Below are 17,506 nucleotides of genomic sequence, written 5' to 3'. Positions count from 1 at the left end.
TTGTCATACATGCTAATTATCCTGGATGCACCGAGAGGAAAATCATCTTGCACATCGTGTATGTAGATGGGAGATAATAATGTTTCAAATTCACACTCACCATCTTGGTGCACGAAGGTGAGAATATCTCCAGTGCATGCATTTTGGGAAGGAAACAAACTCGGTGGAAGCATTTGCAGGTTTTTTTTCAGGCACCTACACCACCACCCAAACCTGGGCAGGTTAGATGACTGCTAACTTGCTAACCCATTTTGCTGACATTTCTTATTCTGCATAGAAGTTTAGCACTAAGACAGCTGTTCCCCATGATACCTGTGGGGCTGTCTGTGCTGTGCCTGTCCATTTCCTTGCTCCTGCTTACAGATGATTGCAGTTATCTCTTATTTTGTTGTAGTGCAAAGCAAATATTTTGGCTATAATATGATGAAGTGCCACTCTAACTGAGTCATTCATTTGCAACAAATGAAGCATAAAGAATGCATTTTGGAAGCTACACTCAACAGAACTGGAATCATCATGCTGCTCTTTCCTTAAATAAATCCCATTCAGCAACTCACCTGTGTGATGGGCGGCACGAGCGCTCTCTCTGCCCCTGCACTGTTCTTGCAGTACAGACACAGCACTGAACCTCTGCCATTGAGGTCACTTTCTGGCAATTAAAGGGAGAGAACACTCACAGTGTTTCCTAACTCTGCAGACATATGGAGTCTCAGCACCCATAACGTTTGCCTCGTTAGGTGGTGCACAGCTCCAATCTTCCTGGGAAGAGATGGATGTTTAGCACTGTAATTTGGTCAGCGTGATGTAGAGGGGGGGGGAGGTTGGATGTGTTTGAAGCCAGGCACCCATCCTACAGCAGCGTGATGGCTGGGGCTTGGGTCTCTGGTGTCTTTGGGTCACAGAGCTCAGCCAACGTGTGGAGGGAACTTCATGCAACCACACTGTGGAACTATGGGGGAATCACTCCCAGCTGTTTGTACTTGATACGGTGGCAAGCTTTTATGGTACCATACACTGTGGCATGGTTTTTGATTAACACATGTTGCAGTCTGCCCTCCTGTCATCTGTAAGTGCTTGCTAAGTATGTTTGTAAATACGCAGGGAATTGATTTGAATAGCTGTAGGGAATGGACAAAGCATCGACTCGTACAGTGAATGTAATTATTCCAGGGAGGGATTTTATGGTGCAAGACGGGCTCTGAGGCACTCCCACAGCACAGACACCACAGCTGCTACCTGGGCAGGGATTGGTGCCTGGGAAATCAATGGGATTTGGCCACCTGAAAAACTGTGAGGTTTTACTGCTTTGTTTTTCCCTTTGGAAAATCTCAGCCTGATCTGCAAAGAGTTCAGCTCCCCTCCCACCTGTGTCTTTGCTCCATCACAGGTGGAGGAAAGTGCATGGAAATCCCAGTGCTGGGCTTGTGCCCACGCAAAAGCAGTTGGGATCCTGAGCCACGAGTCCTCCCCAAGGGGCATCGGTACCACGAGTAAATAGGACACACTTCTTATTTTACTATTTTTTAAACGTTTATTGGAGCCACCTGCCCCGGCTGAAGCCAACCCATGCAGGCAGGCCAGGGCTCCCTGGAGGTGCACTGGAGGCAGTGCAGAGGTGTGAAGCTTTGCACCATGCTCCTTGCAGCAGCATCCTCTCTTCGTGCTGCTGCTGACCTGCTTACAGCACCCACTCTGATAGGAAGTGAGAAGCCTTGTCTGTATCACGGCAGCTGTGAGGAGGGATAACCCTGCAGGTGGAGATAAACTGGTAATGTGTGCCCTGAAGGGCCGAGCCCTTGAAGTTGAGAGCAAAACTCTCCCACACGGAATGGGCTCAGTGTTTATCTTTGTTCCAGCAGCTCCAGGGCTGCCCACGATGATCCTTTATCCTTTGTTACCTCTGTCTGCAAAATGGGATTAAAGGTTGGGGGGCAGTGTGTGGCATCCTCCAGGAGCACGGGGAACGGGAGCACAGGTCACCTGGCTGCCTTAGGACTGTGCCGTGCTATGGGGGCTGCGGTAGGACAGGGCTGCAGGTGCTTCTCAGCCAGCACGGGGACCAGGCTGGCATGGCAAACAGCAGCACAAGAAGGATGGAGCTGGTTCGTGTTCAGCTATCACGACAGCCCGCTGTTTATCATTCCCACTTAAACAAAACAAGAAAGAAAAAGAACATTTGCGGCTCCTTTTTAAAGCAACTTTCGAGGCAATTTCCAAAGCTGTGGAGTATATTAATGAGTTAACGGGGAGCGGGGACGCAGCTGCCGCGCGTTGCCCGCGTTTCCCCTCGGGACGGCAGCAGCGGGGCCGTCGGGGCGGCTGCGGCCATCTGCCCCGTCCCAGCGCGGGGGACCGCGGGGTCTCCTGATGCGGGCGAACCGCACGCCGACCGCGTCTGCACCTTGAGTCGCTGGGAGCTGGGGCCGCTCCTCCGCAGAAATGAGAATCGCGGCGCTCGGGCAGAAGCGTGGCACGGAGCTGCGGCGCAGACACGGCGGAGAACGGCTGCTCCGCGGCGCCAGCGCTGCACAGACTGCACCGCGATCAGACAGCGCTGCCCCCCCCACACACACACCCCCCCCCCCCCCAACCCCAAAGCGGGGCGCAGGCCCCGCCCGCCTCATTAGCATCCTCCTTCCTCCTCCTCCCGCTCCTCTGCCCTCCTCCTCCTCCTCCCGCCGCCGGGGCGCTCCGCCGCCGCCCGCAGAGGTGCATGGCCGGAGCCGCGGTGGCCCCGGTTGGCAGCGGCAGCCGCCGGGCAGCGCTCCGCTCCGCTCCCGCAGCGAGTTGCCCGCTCCGCGGGGCGCGGCGGGGCGATGTGACAGCGGAGCTTCCCGGCAGCGCGGAGCGGCGCGGAGCGTCCCCGGCGTAGCGGAGCCCCCATCCCTCCCGACCCCCCGGCGGCGGCCGCAGCCCCGGGGCGGGAGCGCGGATGCGGCGCGGAGCCCGGCGGTCCGGCGGAGCCCAGCGCGGGGCCGGGGCCGGGCCCTGCCGGGGCGGACGGCGCGGGGCGTTGCGGGGCGCGGGGGGATGCTGAGCCCCGCCGGTCGGCCCCGCGCCCGCCGCCGGGAGATGCTCCTCGTGCTCGCCCTGTGCCTGGCTTGGCAGGAAGCGCCCGCGGCGCCCACCCCCGCGGCGGACGACATCAGCCGGGGAGTTGTGAGTGACCCGCGGCCCCCGCTCCCCTCCGCTTCGCTCCCACCTCTCCCGGCCCCCGCTTCGCTCCGCTCCCCTCCGCCCGTCGGTTCTGGACGCGCTTCGCAGCTCCGTGCACCCCCGGTGCCTTCCGCCCGGCACCGCTGCACGGCCCCCCCCCCCCCCTCGTCCCCAGTACCCTCCGTGCTGTGCGACCCTTTGCAACTCCCCCTCCCCCGGTGCCCTCCGTAGGGTGCAGCCCCTCGGTACCCCGGCACGGTGTCCCTCCCCTCTCCCCGACTCTGCAGAGCCCCCGTGTGCGCTGTGTCCCCCCCCACCCTGCAGCCGTCGCTCCCCCACACCCGGTGGCCCAACTGTCCCCCACCCAGCGGCGGCGGAGCGATGGCTCCCGCAGCGTCCGCACATGGATGGCTGTTTCCTGGGCGCTGGGTAAGGGCTGGCGTCGCGCAGAGGCTGTCAGCCTGCGGTGGGGGCATGCAGATGAAATGGCACGTTTGGGGTAAGAGCCAGCCGTAGGGATGGGGACAGGCACAAGGGTGAGGTAGGGGCTGCTTTGCGATGCTTTGCACAGCCCGCGTGGTCGGTGGCACCGGTTCCTTGCCCTGTTTGCAGGGGGGGTGGTGGAGGCTGTCAGTGGGCGTTGAGGGTCAGCTCGGTGCCCCTGCCGGGTCGTGGTGTCAGCTCTACAGGGGGAGATGGAGGCTTTCCTCTGGCAGGAAGGAAACTTTCTGGCAGCCGATGGCAAGGAGGAGATCTCGGCCCAGAGAGAAACCCACGGCCACGTCAGGAAGCGGTGTCGCGGTGCGTGGCCGTCTGAGCGCTTCCAGGGCTGGAGCTGCCGCTCTGGGGAAATTCCCTGAAATTCAGCAAATTTCACAGCGCTGGGAAGGAGGAGGCAGCTTGCAGTGCGACGGGGTTATCTAACGGGTGTGCACGCACGGAGCAGCGCGCCAGGACACTGCCGGCACAAGCGTGTGCTCCAGGGGCTGCCTCCCAGCCCTGCCTGAGCTGCCACGATTTTCTGGCAGAATAGGAAATGTGGGGAAAATGAGGCACATCTGCATTAGTACGGCGCATTTCCATTCCTCTGTAACCAAATGTTAAAGCTAGGTTTAATATTTAATGTAAACAGAGCATGAATTGGTGTATTCTGCCCTAATCCATTTGTCTCAAACTTGGGCTGTGACCTGCCTTTACCCTTGGTGCTGTGCGGGTGCACACAGCTTTTAGAGGTTAAGTGCTGACACCCGAGGGGGTTTATCAGCAATCGCGGGCAGCCCTCTGGCACCGAGGAGCTTTTTGTCCTGGGCTGGGTTGGAGCAGCAGCAGCTCCAAGCTGTGCTGGAGAGCCGTGGGAGCTTGCAAATGAGAGGTGCCAGCAGCACAGCGGCCGTGGGATCACGGAGAGCTGTGCCGTTAGCACCAAGCCTCCTGCAGGCTGAGTGATGCGCAGACTGTTCCCCCTCCCCTGGGTGTGCTTCTGGGGCAAATCCATCTCGCGGGCTTGTGGCAGCACTGCTGGGAATAGGAAGGGACTGTCTGGGAAGGAGGCTCATGCTCGTGCCCTGTAGTGAGCAGAAAATGCCAGGTATTGTCAGAGGTGTTTGTCAGGAAAATAGCAGAGTGGGGTAAGCAAGTGCTTTAAGAATGATTATTTGACATCCGCCTTATGAAGCGACTAAGAAATTAAAGATCTGTGATGCATTCCAACCAAATATTTGAAAACTGGGAAGCACGAAACCATGGCAATAGAATGCTCCGCTAACCTTTGGAAATCATATCCAGCAGTTCTCTGCAGTAAATAGAGCACAATGTCAGCAGAGCTCCCGGGTCCTGCATCCCCCCACCGCCGTGCAGGGCCGGGCTGTGAGCGTGCACAGCTCCTGCTGGATGCAGCGGTGGTGCTGGGCCAAATTAAAGTTCAGCAGAAGGAAAGAGGGCCATAATTCAAAGGCAGCTTTTGTTAGAGTGCTGCCCAAAGCAATATCACATTGAGTGATTCTCCAGATTTCATTACCAGTGGAATGGGCTGCCCAGTTTATAAATCTAGCTTGATTATTAATGTTTTGATTATTCTCCATTAGCTGCTCTAACAAAGAGAGCATAAAATAGCAGATGGGATGGAGCTTGACTTGCATGTTTTCCTTGCATTTTAGTTTGCTGGGTTGGAGTTTTACCACTTTGCCTCTTGCACTGCTGCCTTTCCCAAAACAAACCCCCAAACCCTCCTTGCATTGCACTGGGTGCTCACAAATTGCATTCCCAGAACTTTGACTTGGGGCTCCGTGCAGTGAGAGCTGTACAGACATTGCACTAACAAGCAATGAGAGCTCTGCCTTCCCTGGGCTTTGAACCAGGTCCAGAGGGAAGGCTGCCTTCAGCTTCTGTTCTTCGTAAGAGCAGACACAGTGGAATCCATACACCAAAGGTGTTGACCTGGAGACCAGCTGGCTGGAAAATGAGCTTAATGGTAAACCTGGGCTGCACTGGCCGTGCTACAGGTCCAGCACCTGCACGGTGTGGAGCTGCAAGTGGGTCTGTGCCCAAAGCTGAGCATGCTGAGTCCCAGTGCAAGTGTGCTGTCCTGGGGCTGCGCTGCGTGTGGTCGTGGTGGTGATATCACCAGAATCAGCCACTGGGGGCAAGGGAGTGCTGGGGGAGTTTCAATCCTGTTGCAAGAGTGTGGGTGCAGAGAGATGAGCAGGAGCCTCTTTATCCCACCCATGTGGTTGGGGTGACAGGAGGGGCTGCCCCAGCTCCCAGTTTCTCCAGCTGGGGCGTGCTGGGCATTCCTGGGGGCTTACGTATGAGCGTGGCCTCCCTCTCACAATGCTGCTCTGTGTTGTCCCAGAGAAGTTGCTCCCAGGGGATGGAGGCATTTGCATTCATCGGTGGAGGCCGCGTCCCCTCGCCATCCCAAGCGGCTCTTTGTTCGGGGCAGGGCCCTCGCCTTTGTGGCAGCTTCTTATTTGAATGACAAGGGTGTGCCATGGGGATAGCTGGGGTGTTTTCCCCCCACAGAGGGCTGGGGACACAGAGCTGCCTCTGTCCCCACCTCAGGGATGGGGCAGGAGGGCTGCAGGCCCCACACCATCCGGGTGCATCTCGAGAACTGGGCTCCATTTTGTTGTTCTGCAGTGCTCGCACTGCCCGAGGAGTGACTGAGGAGGCAGGAGCACACTATTGCCACCCTGTGTGGCTGTGCCCATGTTGGCTTCCTCCCTCCTGCCCTGCGTGGTCCCACATGTCCTCCCCGAGGCACGGCGGCTGTCTGGCTTGGGGCGCTCCCCAGCAAAGCCCTGGTGTGGAGATAGGCAGCTCCTTCTATGTAGGGGAACCGCCAGACTCGTAGCCGTCTGTTGCTGCTAATGGGGAAATTAAAATTTGATAATCCCCGTTGGACCTTCCTTCAGCCTTCTGAAATGGCAAGAGTGCCAGGATTGGATTCTCAGTGGGTTCCCCACGCAATGATGCTTTTAGGCCAGCCGTGTGGGGTAGAGGACTTTGCCCCCAGAGCATGTTCCCTCCAGCTTGGAGCAGTGGAGCAGTGCCCATCACACGTTCATGATCTCCCCCCAAGAAAGCCTAAGCCACCATGAAAAGAAAAATGCTGCTCTTTACATTTTAAGGTACTTCTTGAAGCCAAAGTACAATGCAAAGTAAATTGGCTTGACAAAAGGCTGGCTGGGAGCTCCCAAACAGAAAGGTTCCAGTGAAAGCATTTAATCCGGTGTCAAAGCCCTGGCTGGTCTGAACTGCTACTTCCCTTTCAGATTTGGGCTCCCCAGGATTCAAGGTGGAGCAAAGCACTTCTGTCCTACACTTGGCTGCTCTTGCTCATCTGTGTGAATTACCCGCAGGCAGTTAAGCTCAATTATCCGCTTTCACATCACTGTGGGCTTTCCCATGCCTGGGGGGAGTGGGCAAGCACTCACTTTGCTGGGTGCACCATACAAACTGTGCATGACTGGGTGGGCTGAACACAGCCAGGCTTCCTGGGAACAGAGCTTCCCCTCCCCAAGCCTTTATGCAGAGTGCAGTGGAACTCTACTTCTGTGCTTATTTCCCCTAAGAATATTACGGGGTTTGCTTGAGCGTGCAAGGAAGTGACACAAAATGGTACATTCCCATCCCCATGGCCGGTGTGGGCTCTCTGGGTCTTGAGCAGAGCCCCAGAGCTGCCCACTATGGCAGTGGGTGTCACAGCCATGAAGCCGTGCTCTCGGATGTCCCCAGCACCCTGCTTTGTCCCCACAAGTTCATTAGTGCTGTCGGCAGCTCGCTGTGAGTCATCGTGGGACCGCACACTAATTTCTCATTATTTACTCACTGGCAAAACTGCTGGGGGAATGGACTGTGCAGCTTGGAAAGGTCATGCTGTAACCAAAGAAACCTTTATTTCTGGAGTGCTGTGGGAGCAGGCAGATGCCCAGCTGGGACCTGGGGACATCTGGCCTCATGGGGGTGACAGTGTGGGTGGGAAAAGCTCTGCCCACACTTAAACACATAAACCCAGCACATCCCACATGTGGCTCAGCTGTGACGGCCAACCTGGGCCTCTTCCTTGTCACCATGAGGGCCTTGTGTAGAGGAGAGCTGCACCAAGGGCAAGGATTTGCTTTCAAAGTAACCCCAGATCTGATAGCAACAGTTCTCAACATGCTTTCTTTAATCAAAATCACTTTAAATGGGTAGATTTGGGAGTTTCAGAAGCTCTTTCCAATGTGCGCGTGCATGCGCGTGTCTTCTTTGTCCCAGATTTTTATGAGGATTGTCTCTGATTTCTGGGTCAGAGAATTAAGAGATTTGATGTTACATTAAAAAACCACACCAAACCACATATGCGAAGTTAAATCCAGTGCAAAACAAAGCAGCGTGCGGGGGCGAGAGAGGGAGCTGCCAAAGTGGAGCAGAACTGGGGAGATTTAGGTGAGCACCACGAGCAGCCGCCTCCGACAGCGGGTTTGTGCAGGAGTCCTGCAGGGACTGACGTGGAGCAAAGGCCAAAGCTCACCCAAGAGCGTGGCCTTAGACGGGACCGACAGTTTGATTAGCTGTGGTGATTTAGAAGAAGAGAGCCTGATTCGATCTGAGGAATTTCCTGCATCAGAATGGACCACGGGCACAGAAAGTCATTCTTCCAAGAAGCCTGGACGTGATCTACAGCACCTGGCAAGAGCGGTGCCAGTAAGGCCACTTGGAACATGACAGTCTATTGGTGCATTTGGGTTTTGTGGAGGTTTTTTTTTTGCTATTTTTCAAGTGGGAGTTTCTGCCTGTTGACTGCCAGTGGTCAGGGAGAGTTCTTCGCACCATCCGACATATTATTTCATCCTCACAGTATTGATCTTTTGGGTGAAAAAAAAGCAATTTTTCCTGTGTCACAGGGTCTGTGCTGGAAAGTGATGAACACGTTTGGATTATATTGCCTCATTATTTAACAAACCCCGAATGGCATCTCCTGCTGTTCACCTCCCAGCAGCTGAGGATCACCCAACGGCCCAGGCTCTGCCATCGCGCCCTCGGATAACTCTGCAATTTGAGAGCTGCCTTTAAGATGTTGTACTACAAGGTGCTTCCATTACCCAAAGTACAGGAGGGAGACAAGAGGTCTGGACTGCTTCAGAGGAGTTCTGATGTACTGTTTGCAGCTGCTGCCTTGATTTGTGGAGGTTGCCTGTCCTACACTATGGCAGAGGCATCCGACCCCTATACAGTTTCTTCCCATACCAAACCACTCAGCTCTGGATTTTTCCCACTTTTCTCACCACCAAATGCCCATTGCTGGAGAAGGAAGATTGCTGGTAGCTCCAAAGGAAACCTGGTGGCTTGTTGTCAGCCTTTGGGGATCTCATGTCCGTGGTTCTTGGAAATTCAGGGAACAGATCTGGGAGCTGTGCTGGGACCAAGTAACTTGGAGGGACCTGAATGGGATAAAAAATGGAAAGGAGCAGTGCACATGGGGTCTCTGTTGGGAGGAAAGCCTGGAAACTCGTTGGAGAAAGTATGCACTTGACTGGCAGCTACATGCAAAGCACTGCAAGTTTTAGGTTTTACTGCTTGTTGGCAGACTTGGATTATCTGTGTATCACTTGACCCTTCATAAAGATGTGTGTTTCTCAGTGAGATGCTGTCACAGGCACAAGTGCTGCTGCTGGGGTGCCAGCTGAAGGGCACCTCGGGAGGTTGCTGCTTGTACTCCCCACAAAGCTGAAGCAGTGCCAAGTGGGCAGCTCTGCTGGACCCCTGCACACCTTCTGGGGGCAGAGCCTGCTCAATAGCTTGTCACATGGGTACCAAAAAACTTGGAGGTGGTGTTGTATGAAGGGTGTACAACAAGCAAATACTCTTTTTGCCCAACTGTAACTCCTGGGAAGTTTGAATATAGAATTTGATACCAAGGGGAAAATGGAGAGCAAAAAGACAGTGTGATTGCTAGAGGTGGTCCCACCACGGCTCCTGTCCTGTGAGGTCTGGAGTCAATCAGATGTTGGGAAAGGCTGCCAGGTGTCTGTTATTACTGAGCGAGAAATAAAGCAGCCTCTGCTGGTTCTCTGTAGCTCTCTGTGAGGGATCCCTGGAGGTGTTGTAGCCACTCAGTGGGGTGGTGGGAAGGTCCCACTGCTGCATAGGCTCCTTCCCACCCAGCTCCCTGTGTTTGCTGACTCGTTGCAGTCCCCATGGCACACTTGCCAGAGGAGGGTGGTCGGCGGCGCTGCTGGAGACACATCTTTGCTGCTTTGATCACTTATCTGCATTAAATTGTCTCTTATTTCTCTTGCTTGTTCTCCACTTTGTTGTTGCCTGGCAAATTCCCTGTTGCTCTGTACCAAGCTGTGCTGTCTCTCCCTTTGCATCCTCCGTGTCATAGATGCTTTTTTGTTCAAAAGTGAGAGGAAATTGGGTTCACAAAAGGGAAATCCCTTGCAGACACACTGATGAAATGGCAATGTGTTTTGTAGAAAAGCACAGCAGAAAAGAGTTAGGTGGGTTGGGACTTGTACCACGTTTTGTTTATGCTGGAGAAATATACCCTCCAGGCCCGATCAATGAGAGTCCAAAACAAGGAAACATCTTGCATGGCCTCAGCCCGCACTGAAGTGCACAGCCATCCTGCTTTTCCTCGTGGGCTGGATGCATGTCACATTTCATGACAGAATGACAGCCCTGTCAGACAATCTGTCGCAAGTTTTGGCATTTCCAGCACTCCTCGTGCTCTGGTTTGCCCTCACTCAGTGTCCGGCAAGATCAAGATAATCTAGAGTAAATCAGCTGCCGTGCTCCAGGGTCCCCTCCAACTCAAACGATTCCATGATGCTGTGATTGCACAATTTGGCTCCTGAGAGCTGCTGTGTTCCCCATCAAACCACGGCAGTGCATGGGGTCGTGTAGTGGAGGAAGGAGTGTCTGCTGCCACGTCTCAGGCTTGCAGCAGGAACACGGATGCTGTCTGTGCCGAGCCGCCAGCGCTTGTGCCGCTGTTAGCAGCTGGAGCTGAAGGCTGTTTGTCCTTTGCTCTCTGGCAGCACGACGGGGACAGCTGGAGCCGAGCAGCCTGGAGATGGGTGACGATGGGTCGCTGCTCCCATCCATGCCCTTCTCTGGAGACCTTCTGCTCCAGATCGCCTTCCCGAGCAAAGGGCTTCCTTCTGCAGGAGGGAGCTGCCGGGAGAGCCCGGGGAGAGCTGCTGCTGCGCTCAGGGCTCCGTGCGGGAGCGGAGCAACCGCTGCGCGCTGCCCGAGCTCCGGGGCCGGGAGCGGGCGCTGCTCGGGGACATCCCGCTGTCCCCGGCGGTGTCGTGCCGCTGCCCTCTGGTGGAAACCGGGGAAACATCCGAGGAAACGCGCAGGTTTCGAGCTGCGAGTGGGAAATGGGGAACCCGGCTGGGGTGAGGTCCTGCTCTCTGAGCCCCTCGGTGCTGGCCACTGAGTGGCTGCAGGGCAGCAGCAGCCCGTGCTTTAAGGAGGGAAAGTTTGCAGAATGCTTTATGAAGCTCCTTGCTCTTATTCTGCAGTTAATTCCCCTCTAACTCTAAGCAAATCCCTCCATCAGTATCTGCATAACCTTTGACTTTCTCCTCCACATTTCCATCCTATCTCATGCATTAATATCCTCTAACTAAAAAAAAAAAAAAAAAAAGACAGCTTGTGCTTTAAACTCCAGCCTGACTCCTCCTGCTGCTCGGCAGCTCTCCCTCCACCTGGAACTGCTTTCCTGGAGGGAACTCTCACAGTGATGCTGACAGAGGATACTGTTGCCAGCCCCAGGCACAGGCTGGGCATCATAGGGGTAGGACAGGATCCAGAGCTGGGATAGCTTGGGGGGAATTCCTCCGAGCCCTCAGGTGACCTGCCCGCTGCCCCGCTGCGCCACGCCTGTCTGTGCAGTCACAGAGCATCACTTCTGCATGTTTGTTTGGAGGGTTTGGTTTTCAGGGCAAGGACATCTGCTTTCTGGTAGTTCTGGGATCATTTCTCAGCCTCTAGGTTATCCAGACCCAGTTGGTACATGAACCCCAGCAGTCCTTGACTCATTTCCTTTCAGTGAGGGACAGCATTGTATTCCCGACACTGCGTACGAGGAATTCAGTGCTGGGAGCCAGACGTGCTCAGAGCCAGGGCTGAATGGGGGTGAGAGCCGAGCCCATCTTCATGTGCTCACTGTATCACTTTCAGAGCCAATAAACACAACTATAGAAATTTAATTAATGTTGCAAACCCCTTTATAGTACAGTTTCTGGCAACGTTACCAGCCCCACCATGCAGGCAGATGCCCGAGCAGCCTCTGCAGGGAACTGTCACAAGATAACAAATGTTTCTTTGCCCAGACGAGTGCGAGGACAGCAGAGGCGATCGATGTGGCACGCTCTGCTCCTCCAGGGGAGCCTTGAACCCCAAAGGGAAAACAAATTGGCAGCCAGCTCCTGGTACACCAGCTCGGGATGCTGTGTAGCACTAGGAGCGGTTGGGAGGCAGCTGGGAGGGCCACCTGGGCAGGGTGTGGGGTGACTGTCAGCTGTGGGTGCTGAGCAGAGGTCGCATCCATTTGCAAATTGGAATTAAGTGGTTTATAACAAAAAGGAAAAAAAAAGAAAAACTGACCCAAGGACAAAAGGTGCTGTGCTCCCTGGGTCAGGCTGGAGGGAGCTGACCTCGGGCTGAGCAACCACCAGAGCAGCTGCAAACAAATCCTTTAAGGACTCTCCCGACATAAATAAACATGGAAAATAAATGATGTCCCCGGCATGCTGCCCTCAGCTGATGGGAAACAAGCTGCATTAACAGCACAGTTCAATAACCTGGAAGAGCTTCAAAAGCGACCTGCTCACCAGCCTCGTGAGCCAGGGGTGGGAGCACTGCCTGGGAGAACCCAAAGGGATTAGGGGATGTACTGAACCGAGTGTGGGGGAAGTACTGAGACGTGGGTTGTTGCACTGACGGCTGTCCTATGAGGAAAGCAGAAAGGGAGGCAGTGGAAGCGTAGGGCGAAGGCGAGGGGAGGGAGCTGGTTTTCTGTGCTAAATTTTGCAGCTGTGACCTGGGAACATTGCCTGTGTTTATGCGAGTAGTCATACTTTCTGCAGGGGAACACACTGAGAGTTAAGATGAGGACACATGAAAACCTCCTAGGGCACTTGGTGATGTAAATTCCATCCCAAACCACGCAGAATTTGGTGCCCAGTGTGTAAAAGGTTTTTCTTTGTCTGCAAACATCCCTGGAGGCACCTCTGCCTTCAGGGTGCGGGCTGCTGGCACCGGGAGCAACAGCCACATCACCGCAGTGTGGACCACGATGGGAGATGGTGCCCAGGGACCTGCAAGTGTGCAGTTGGTGCTGGAAAAAGCAGGGAGAGATGGGAGCAACAGCGAGTGCCAGAGCTCCGTGACCATTCATTCTCCTTGCGCTTTGTGTAGCTGTGGGTAGGCATCGTGGGAATTATACAGATTTTAGTTTTCAAAGCAGAGAATTTGTCTGGTTGTTGGGCACAGATCTGTGAGAAGGAGAAGCTCCTTTTTATGGCAGAAATCTCCTTGGTCTTTCATGGGGTCAGTGCCCCATCCCATTGGGTTGTGATGGCTCATGCCTCTCTCTCTGTGCCAGTGCTGGGGCATCACTGTGTGCTGGACTGGGCATGACCAGGTCCCCTTGTGTTTTGTGGATGGGAAATCATTGCTGCTGTTCTCCGGTGAAGTCCTTTGGCACTGACAAGTAGAAGCATGGCTTCCACCTTCTGCAAACTTCTGGCTCCCCTAGGTGAGCTGGCATTTTCTCAGCCCTCCCTGAGAGCTCCTTTTGATTCAGTCATGATTAATTCAGTCCTCCCCTCACTGGAGTGACCCAACACACAGATTGCTCATCCGTGCTCATCCCTGGTGGTTTATGACCTGCTGCCTGGTGCCTTCAGAAGAAGCGGGGCAGCTCCCCCTGGCCCAGCTGTCGTTGCTGGGACTGGTTCACCTGCACCAAGCACTGGGCAGCATGCAGAGCCACGACTGACCTCAGTGGTGCCAGCAGCAGTTCCCCCGGCTCTGCATTAGGACAGCACCACCAGAGCCACAATGTTCCCCGTAGGTGAGCAGTGAAACAGCTTAATGGTTTCTGCCACTTGACAAATGGCTCCTGACACAGCCGGGGAGGTCATCGGATTTCCCCCGGAGCCATTTGTCGTCTCTTGCCCGGTGTGTTCGTGTTCAGTGCCGATGATGAGCGGGGCAGCATGTGGATGGTCCCAAGGGGAGCACTGCCTGCCCTGGGGTCAGGGGCTGAGGAGCAGTGAGCCCGGCCCTGTGCACACCCTGTGTTTAAAATCACACTGGCGTAGATGGAGCATTAGCTTTCAGAGCGCTGCCGGCGAGCGCGTCGCTGCCGATTTGCTGATGTGTGGAGGCTGATGGGAGGTGACAGCTGGGGAATGTGCAGAAAGGCAGCATCCAGGTCCAAGAGCAGCCCCTCACTGCACAGCACCGGGCTCTGCTGCTGGGCTGGGTGTGTGTTCAGGGCTCCGTGCTTCCACTGGGACCTGTCCTTAGTGAAAGGTGGAAACCACTGTGAGCTCCAGGCGGTTTTGAGGGGGAATCAGTACTTCTGGCCTTGCTCTGCATGGTTAAAGTGCAAAACAAGCAAATAAACAGAAATCTCCAAGCAACCAAACAGCAAGACCTTGAGAACAGGATCGAGTGAGATGGAAGTCCTGAAATGGGGTCAGTGTCAGGGCTTGGGTCTTTTGTCTCAGGGGGAGTGAGGGTGCAGAGCCCCAGCTCATCACTTGCGCTGATCCTGGGCCTCACTGCCGGAGCAGCAGTGCTGCTTCAGTCCTGTCCTGGTGCTGCTGGGAGCTGCTGGGTCTCTTCCAAGTGGCTCACGTGCAGGTGGAGGGATGGGGTCTGCCTTTCCCGTCTCATCAGCTGCTGAGCTTGATTAATTCATCTGTACATTCAACTTTTCTGAAATTGGCCGATTTTGCTGAGGTTTAAAATAGATTATATCCATCATCTAACATCAGTTTTGCAAATAACCGCTTGGCGGCTCCTTAAAAGTTTAAAGATGGGAGGTAGGCTTCACACTGCCAAGGAGAAGACATATTTAAAAGAGATAATACGTCTTCTGTGTGAGCTCAAATGAGGAAATAGATACTTGCAGAGCTCCTTAAAGCATGGATATGTCAAGAGCAAAAAGATCACATTTGTTTTTCATTTGTATGCAAGGTGAAGGAAGGGCAAGCTTTTATTTTTTTTTCCCTTCTCTGAACATTTACAATCTGCCATCCCAGAACTGGTGATGATCACTGCAGGACGACCTGCCCCGGTCAAGGTGTCATTCTGATCCTCAAGTACCTTTCGCTCCCAGACAAATTCCAATGATCTGACTTTGACATCTCGGCAATGCATCACCAGAACAAATCGGGAGGTGGAGGTGGAATGTATGGGTAGAGGCTGTGAGGCAGCATCGATCTGGGCTCTGCGTGGCCCTGGGGAAGGCCAGCTGCTGCTTTCCCAGCACCTGGGGCCTTTTTCATTGATTCACCTCCAATTTGGGTAATTGGCTACTGCATATCGGGTCAGGAAGTGCAGTAAGAGCTCTTTCTTTTTTTTCCCCTCTTTTCTTTTTGGACATCTTTCCTAGTTTTGAATAAAGGACAGCTCTTTCAGGTGGCAGTCATTCTGATCCTGTGGATAGTTTAAAATCACTGACTCAGCACATGTGGATTCCAGTCAATAATGAGTAATTTATTCACACGCCTCAAGCTTAAGCACCTGCTTAATTCTCATTGACCTCATTGGGTGTTGGACACAACTGCTCGCTGTAGCGAGACCAGAAGAGTGACAGCAAGAGGGAAAGTTTCCACCTCAAGGCACCTCTTGCTTGACCAGTGCATTTTTAATACAGCTTCACCGTGGGAATAATTGCAAGGAAGGAGGGGAAGGTAAAAGCATGGCTGTGTGCATGGCCATGCTGAGTCTCGATAGTGCTGTTGGGATGGAGAATGCGCGGGTGGATTTCTCTCCAATTTTATTTTAATGGAAGGAGAAAGGGAGGCAGCCACATGAAAAATTAAGGTGTTGCGCTGCGTATATTGCATAATTATAAAAGCTGACAAATGCTGTTAGAAAAACCTGTTTATTAATCGTGTGTGGGGAGAACTAGCAGCATCCCTGGGACAGCTGGGGCTGATGCTGTGCTGCATCTCCCTGGGGCTCTTCATTTCAGCTCCCAGCTGGGCAATGCAGCACAGAGGCGGGTGGTAGCGTTGCCTTCGGGGTGCTTTGGAGCCACATTCAGGTGTCAGCCACCAAGAGAGCTTCCAGGCCCACAGCTTTGGAAGAGCTGATGCCTCGTGGTGCACTGAATTATTTACCAGTAGTTTTGTCAGTGGCTGGAGTTAAAATGTATGTGTGAAATAAAGGTTTTCAATAATGAAATAAGGTAACAAAAAGACAAAGCCATTATATGCATAATTAAAATGATGCATAACGATGTGTTCTTTATGTCGCTGCTTCAGCATCTCATCCGGCTCATTAGGCTGAGTAATCCGCTGGCGGGAGGAGCTGCGCGCTGAGCCCCGCCGGTCCCTCGGGGACACGCTCCCGCCGGTGCCTTCTCCTCTCATTTCTGGCTTGCAGAGTGGGATGTTGTATGGAAAGGCAGAAAGACAAAGCCTTAAAACTTTTTTTTTGTCACGTCCCTTTGTTAGCATATGCCTGACTCAAGGTGCTTGCGGCATTCGGAGAGCGCACCAAGGGAACTTTATACATCCCATTACGAGCAACAGTAAATATCTCCTTGTCTATTAACTAATCCACCTCTTGGCATGGTGAGGAGAGCGGGCATGGCTCTGCAGTGTGTGCTGTAGGAACAGCCCTGAGCAGCAGCCCTCTCTTGGGCACACAGCGTGCTGGAGGCTGGGGGCTGAGGCTGATGCTGAACTCTTCCCACGGATGCAGGGGAGAAATCCTGGCCCCTGCTCAGCTCTGCAGTTTTGCCCTGGTTTCAGAGGAGCTGGGACTTCATGTACCCTTCTCCTGCTGTGTTCGTTCCCAAGTTCACTGATTCAGAAAGTGGCAAGTAGGGAAAGAAGGCGGCTTTCCAAGCAGGGATGCAGGGTGTTCAGGTCTACCTGTGCCCACCTGAGGAGCAGGTGCTCAGAAATGCCATGTCCGAGTGCCTGAGTAATAAATCCTGCTCAATGCTGTGCCACTGCTGCTGTGAATGTGCCTGTGGCTGGCTGTGCTGAGTCAGGGTGCCCAAAGAAATGCCCTTGCATTTCTTCATAATTGCTTGAGTTAGGATCTGGTAGAAGAGTGCTGCAGGTGGCTGCTGGGGTAAGCTCAGAGCAGCAGAGGTGTGATTTTTGGTGGTGTTTCTGGATCAGCTTGGAAAGACCAGATTTAGGTCTGGATTTTGCAGTGGTGGCAGTATTTTTGTACCTGTGAACAGGTCAGGTCCTGGTGTCCCAGCACATGCCTTGGGAGCAGGGCTCCCTCTGCTCTGTCCCCATGTCTGTCCTGCAAAGAGCAAATGCACCCAGCTCCCTTCAGCCATGCAGCCGTCAGCATAGGAGATGCTGCTTCTAGATGGAAAAATTCCTTCCTGGCAGTTGTCAGTCAATAATTAGGACCTGGTATATGTGAACTGATTTGATTTCTTTCTATTTCCTCCCATGCCATTATCTGGCTTTGTATGGCTTGAAATATTCTGATGGTCATAAAATTATCTTGGCCTTTCTAAAAGTCAATACTTGCTACTTAGTAAAACCATAAGCCTATGGGCTGGAAAAGATTCAAGTCTTGCTAGCTTAGCTAAAAGGCATTAATTCACATAATATATACATAACAATACCAGCTTGACTTG

At 53.8% G+C, this 17,506-nt stretch overlaps 1 protein-coding gene across 1 annotated transcript in view; it reads left to right on the top strand.

Moving 5' to 3' along the window:
* The first annotated feature begins 3,043 nt into the window (after positions 1 to 3,043).
* Positions 3,044 to 17,506, top strand: part of MMP17 (matrix metallopeptidase 17) — a 39,098-nt gene continuing 24,635 nt past the window's right edge. Inside the window, exon 1 of the mRNA XM_065739121.1 lies at positions 3,044 to 3,159. Within this exon, the coding sequence (XP_065595193.1) occupies positions 3,073 to 3,159 (87 nt within the window). The 5' untranslated portion in view covers positions 3,044 to 3,072. The remainder of the gene's footprint in view (positions 3,160 to 17,506) is intronic.

Source organism: Cyrtonyx montezumae, unplaced genomic scaffold (genome assembly GCF_038088225.1).
Source record: "Cyrtonyx montezumae isolate F1298 unplaced genomic scaffold, pur_monq_1.0 scaffold_23, whole genome shotgun sequence".
In the NCBI taxonomy this organism is placed as follows: Eukaryota; Metazoa; Chordata; class Aves; order Galliformes; family Odontophoridae; genus Cyrtonyx; species Cyrtonyx montezumae.
The sequence above is the reverse complement of the archived record's forward strand: the minus strand, read 5'-3'. Positions and strand labels throughout refer to the sequence as shown.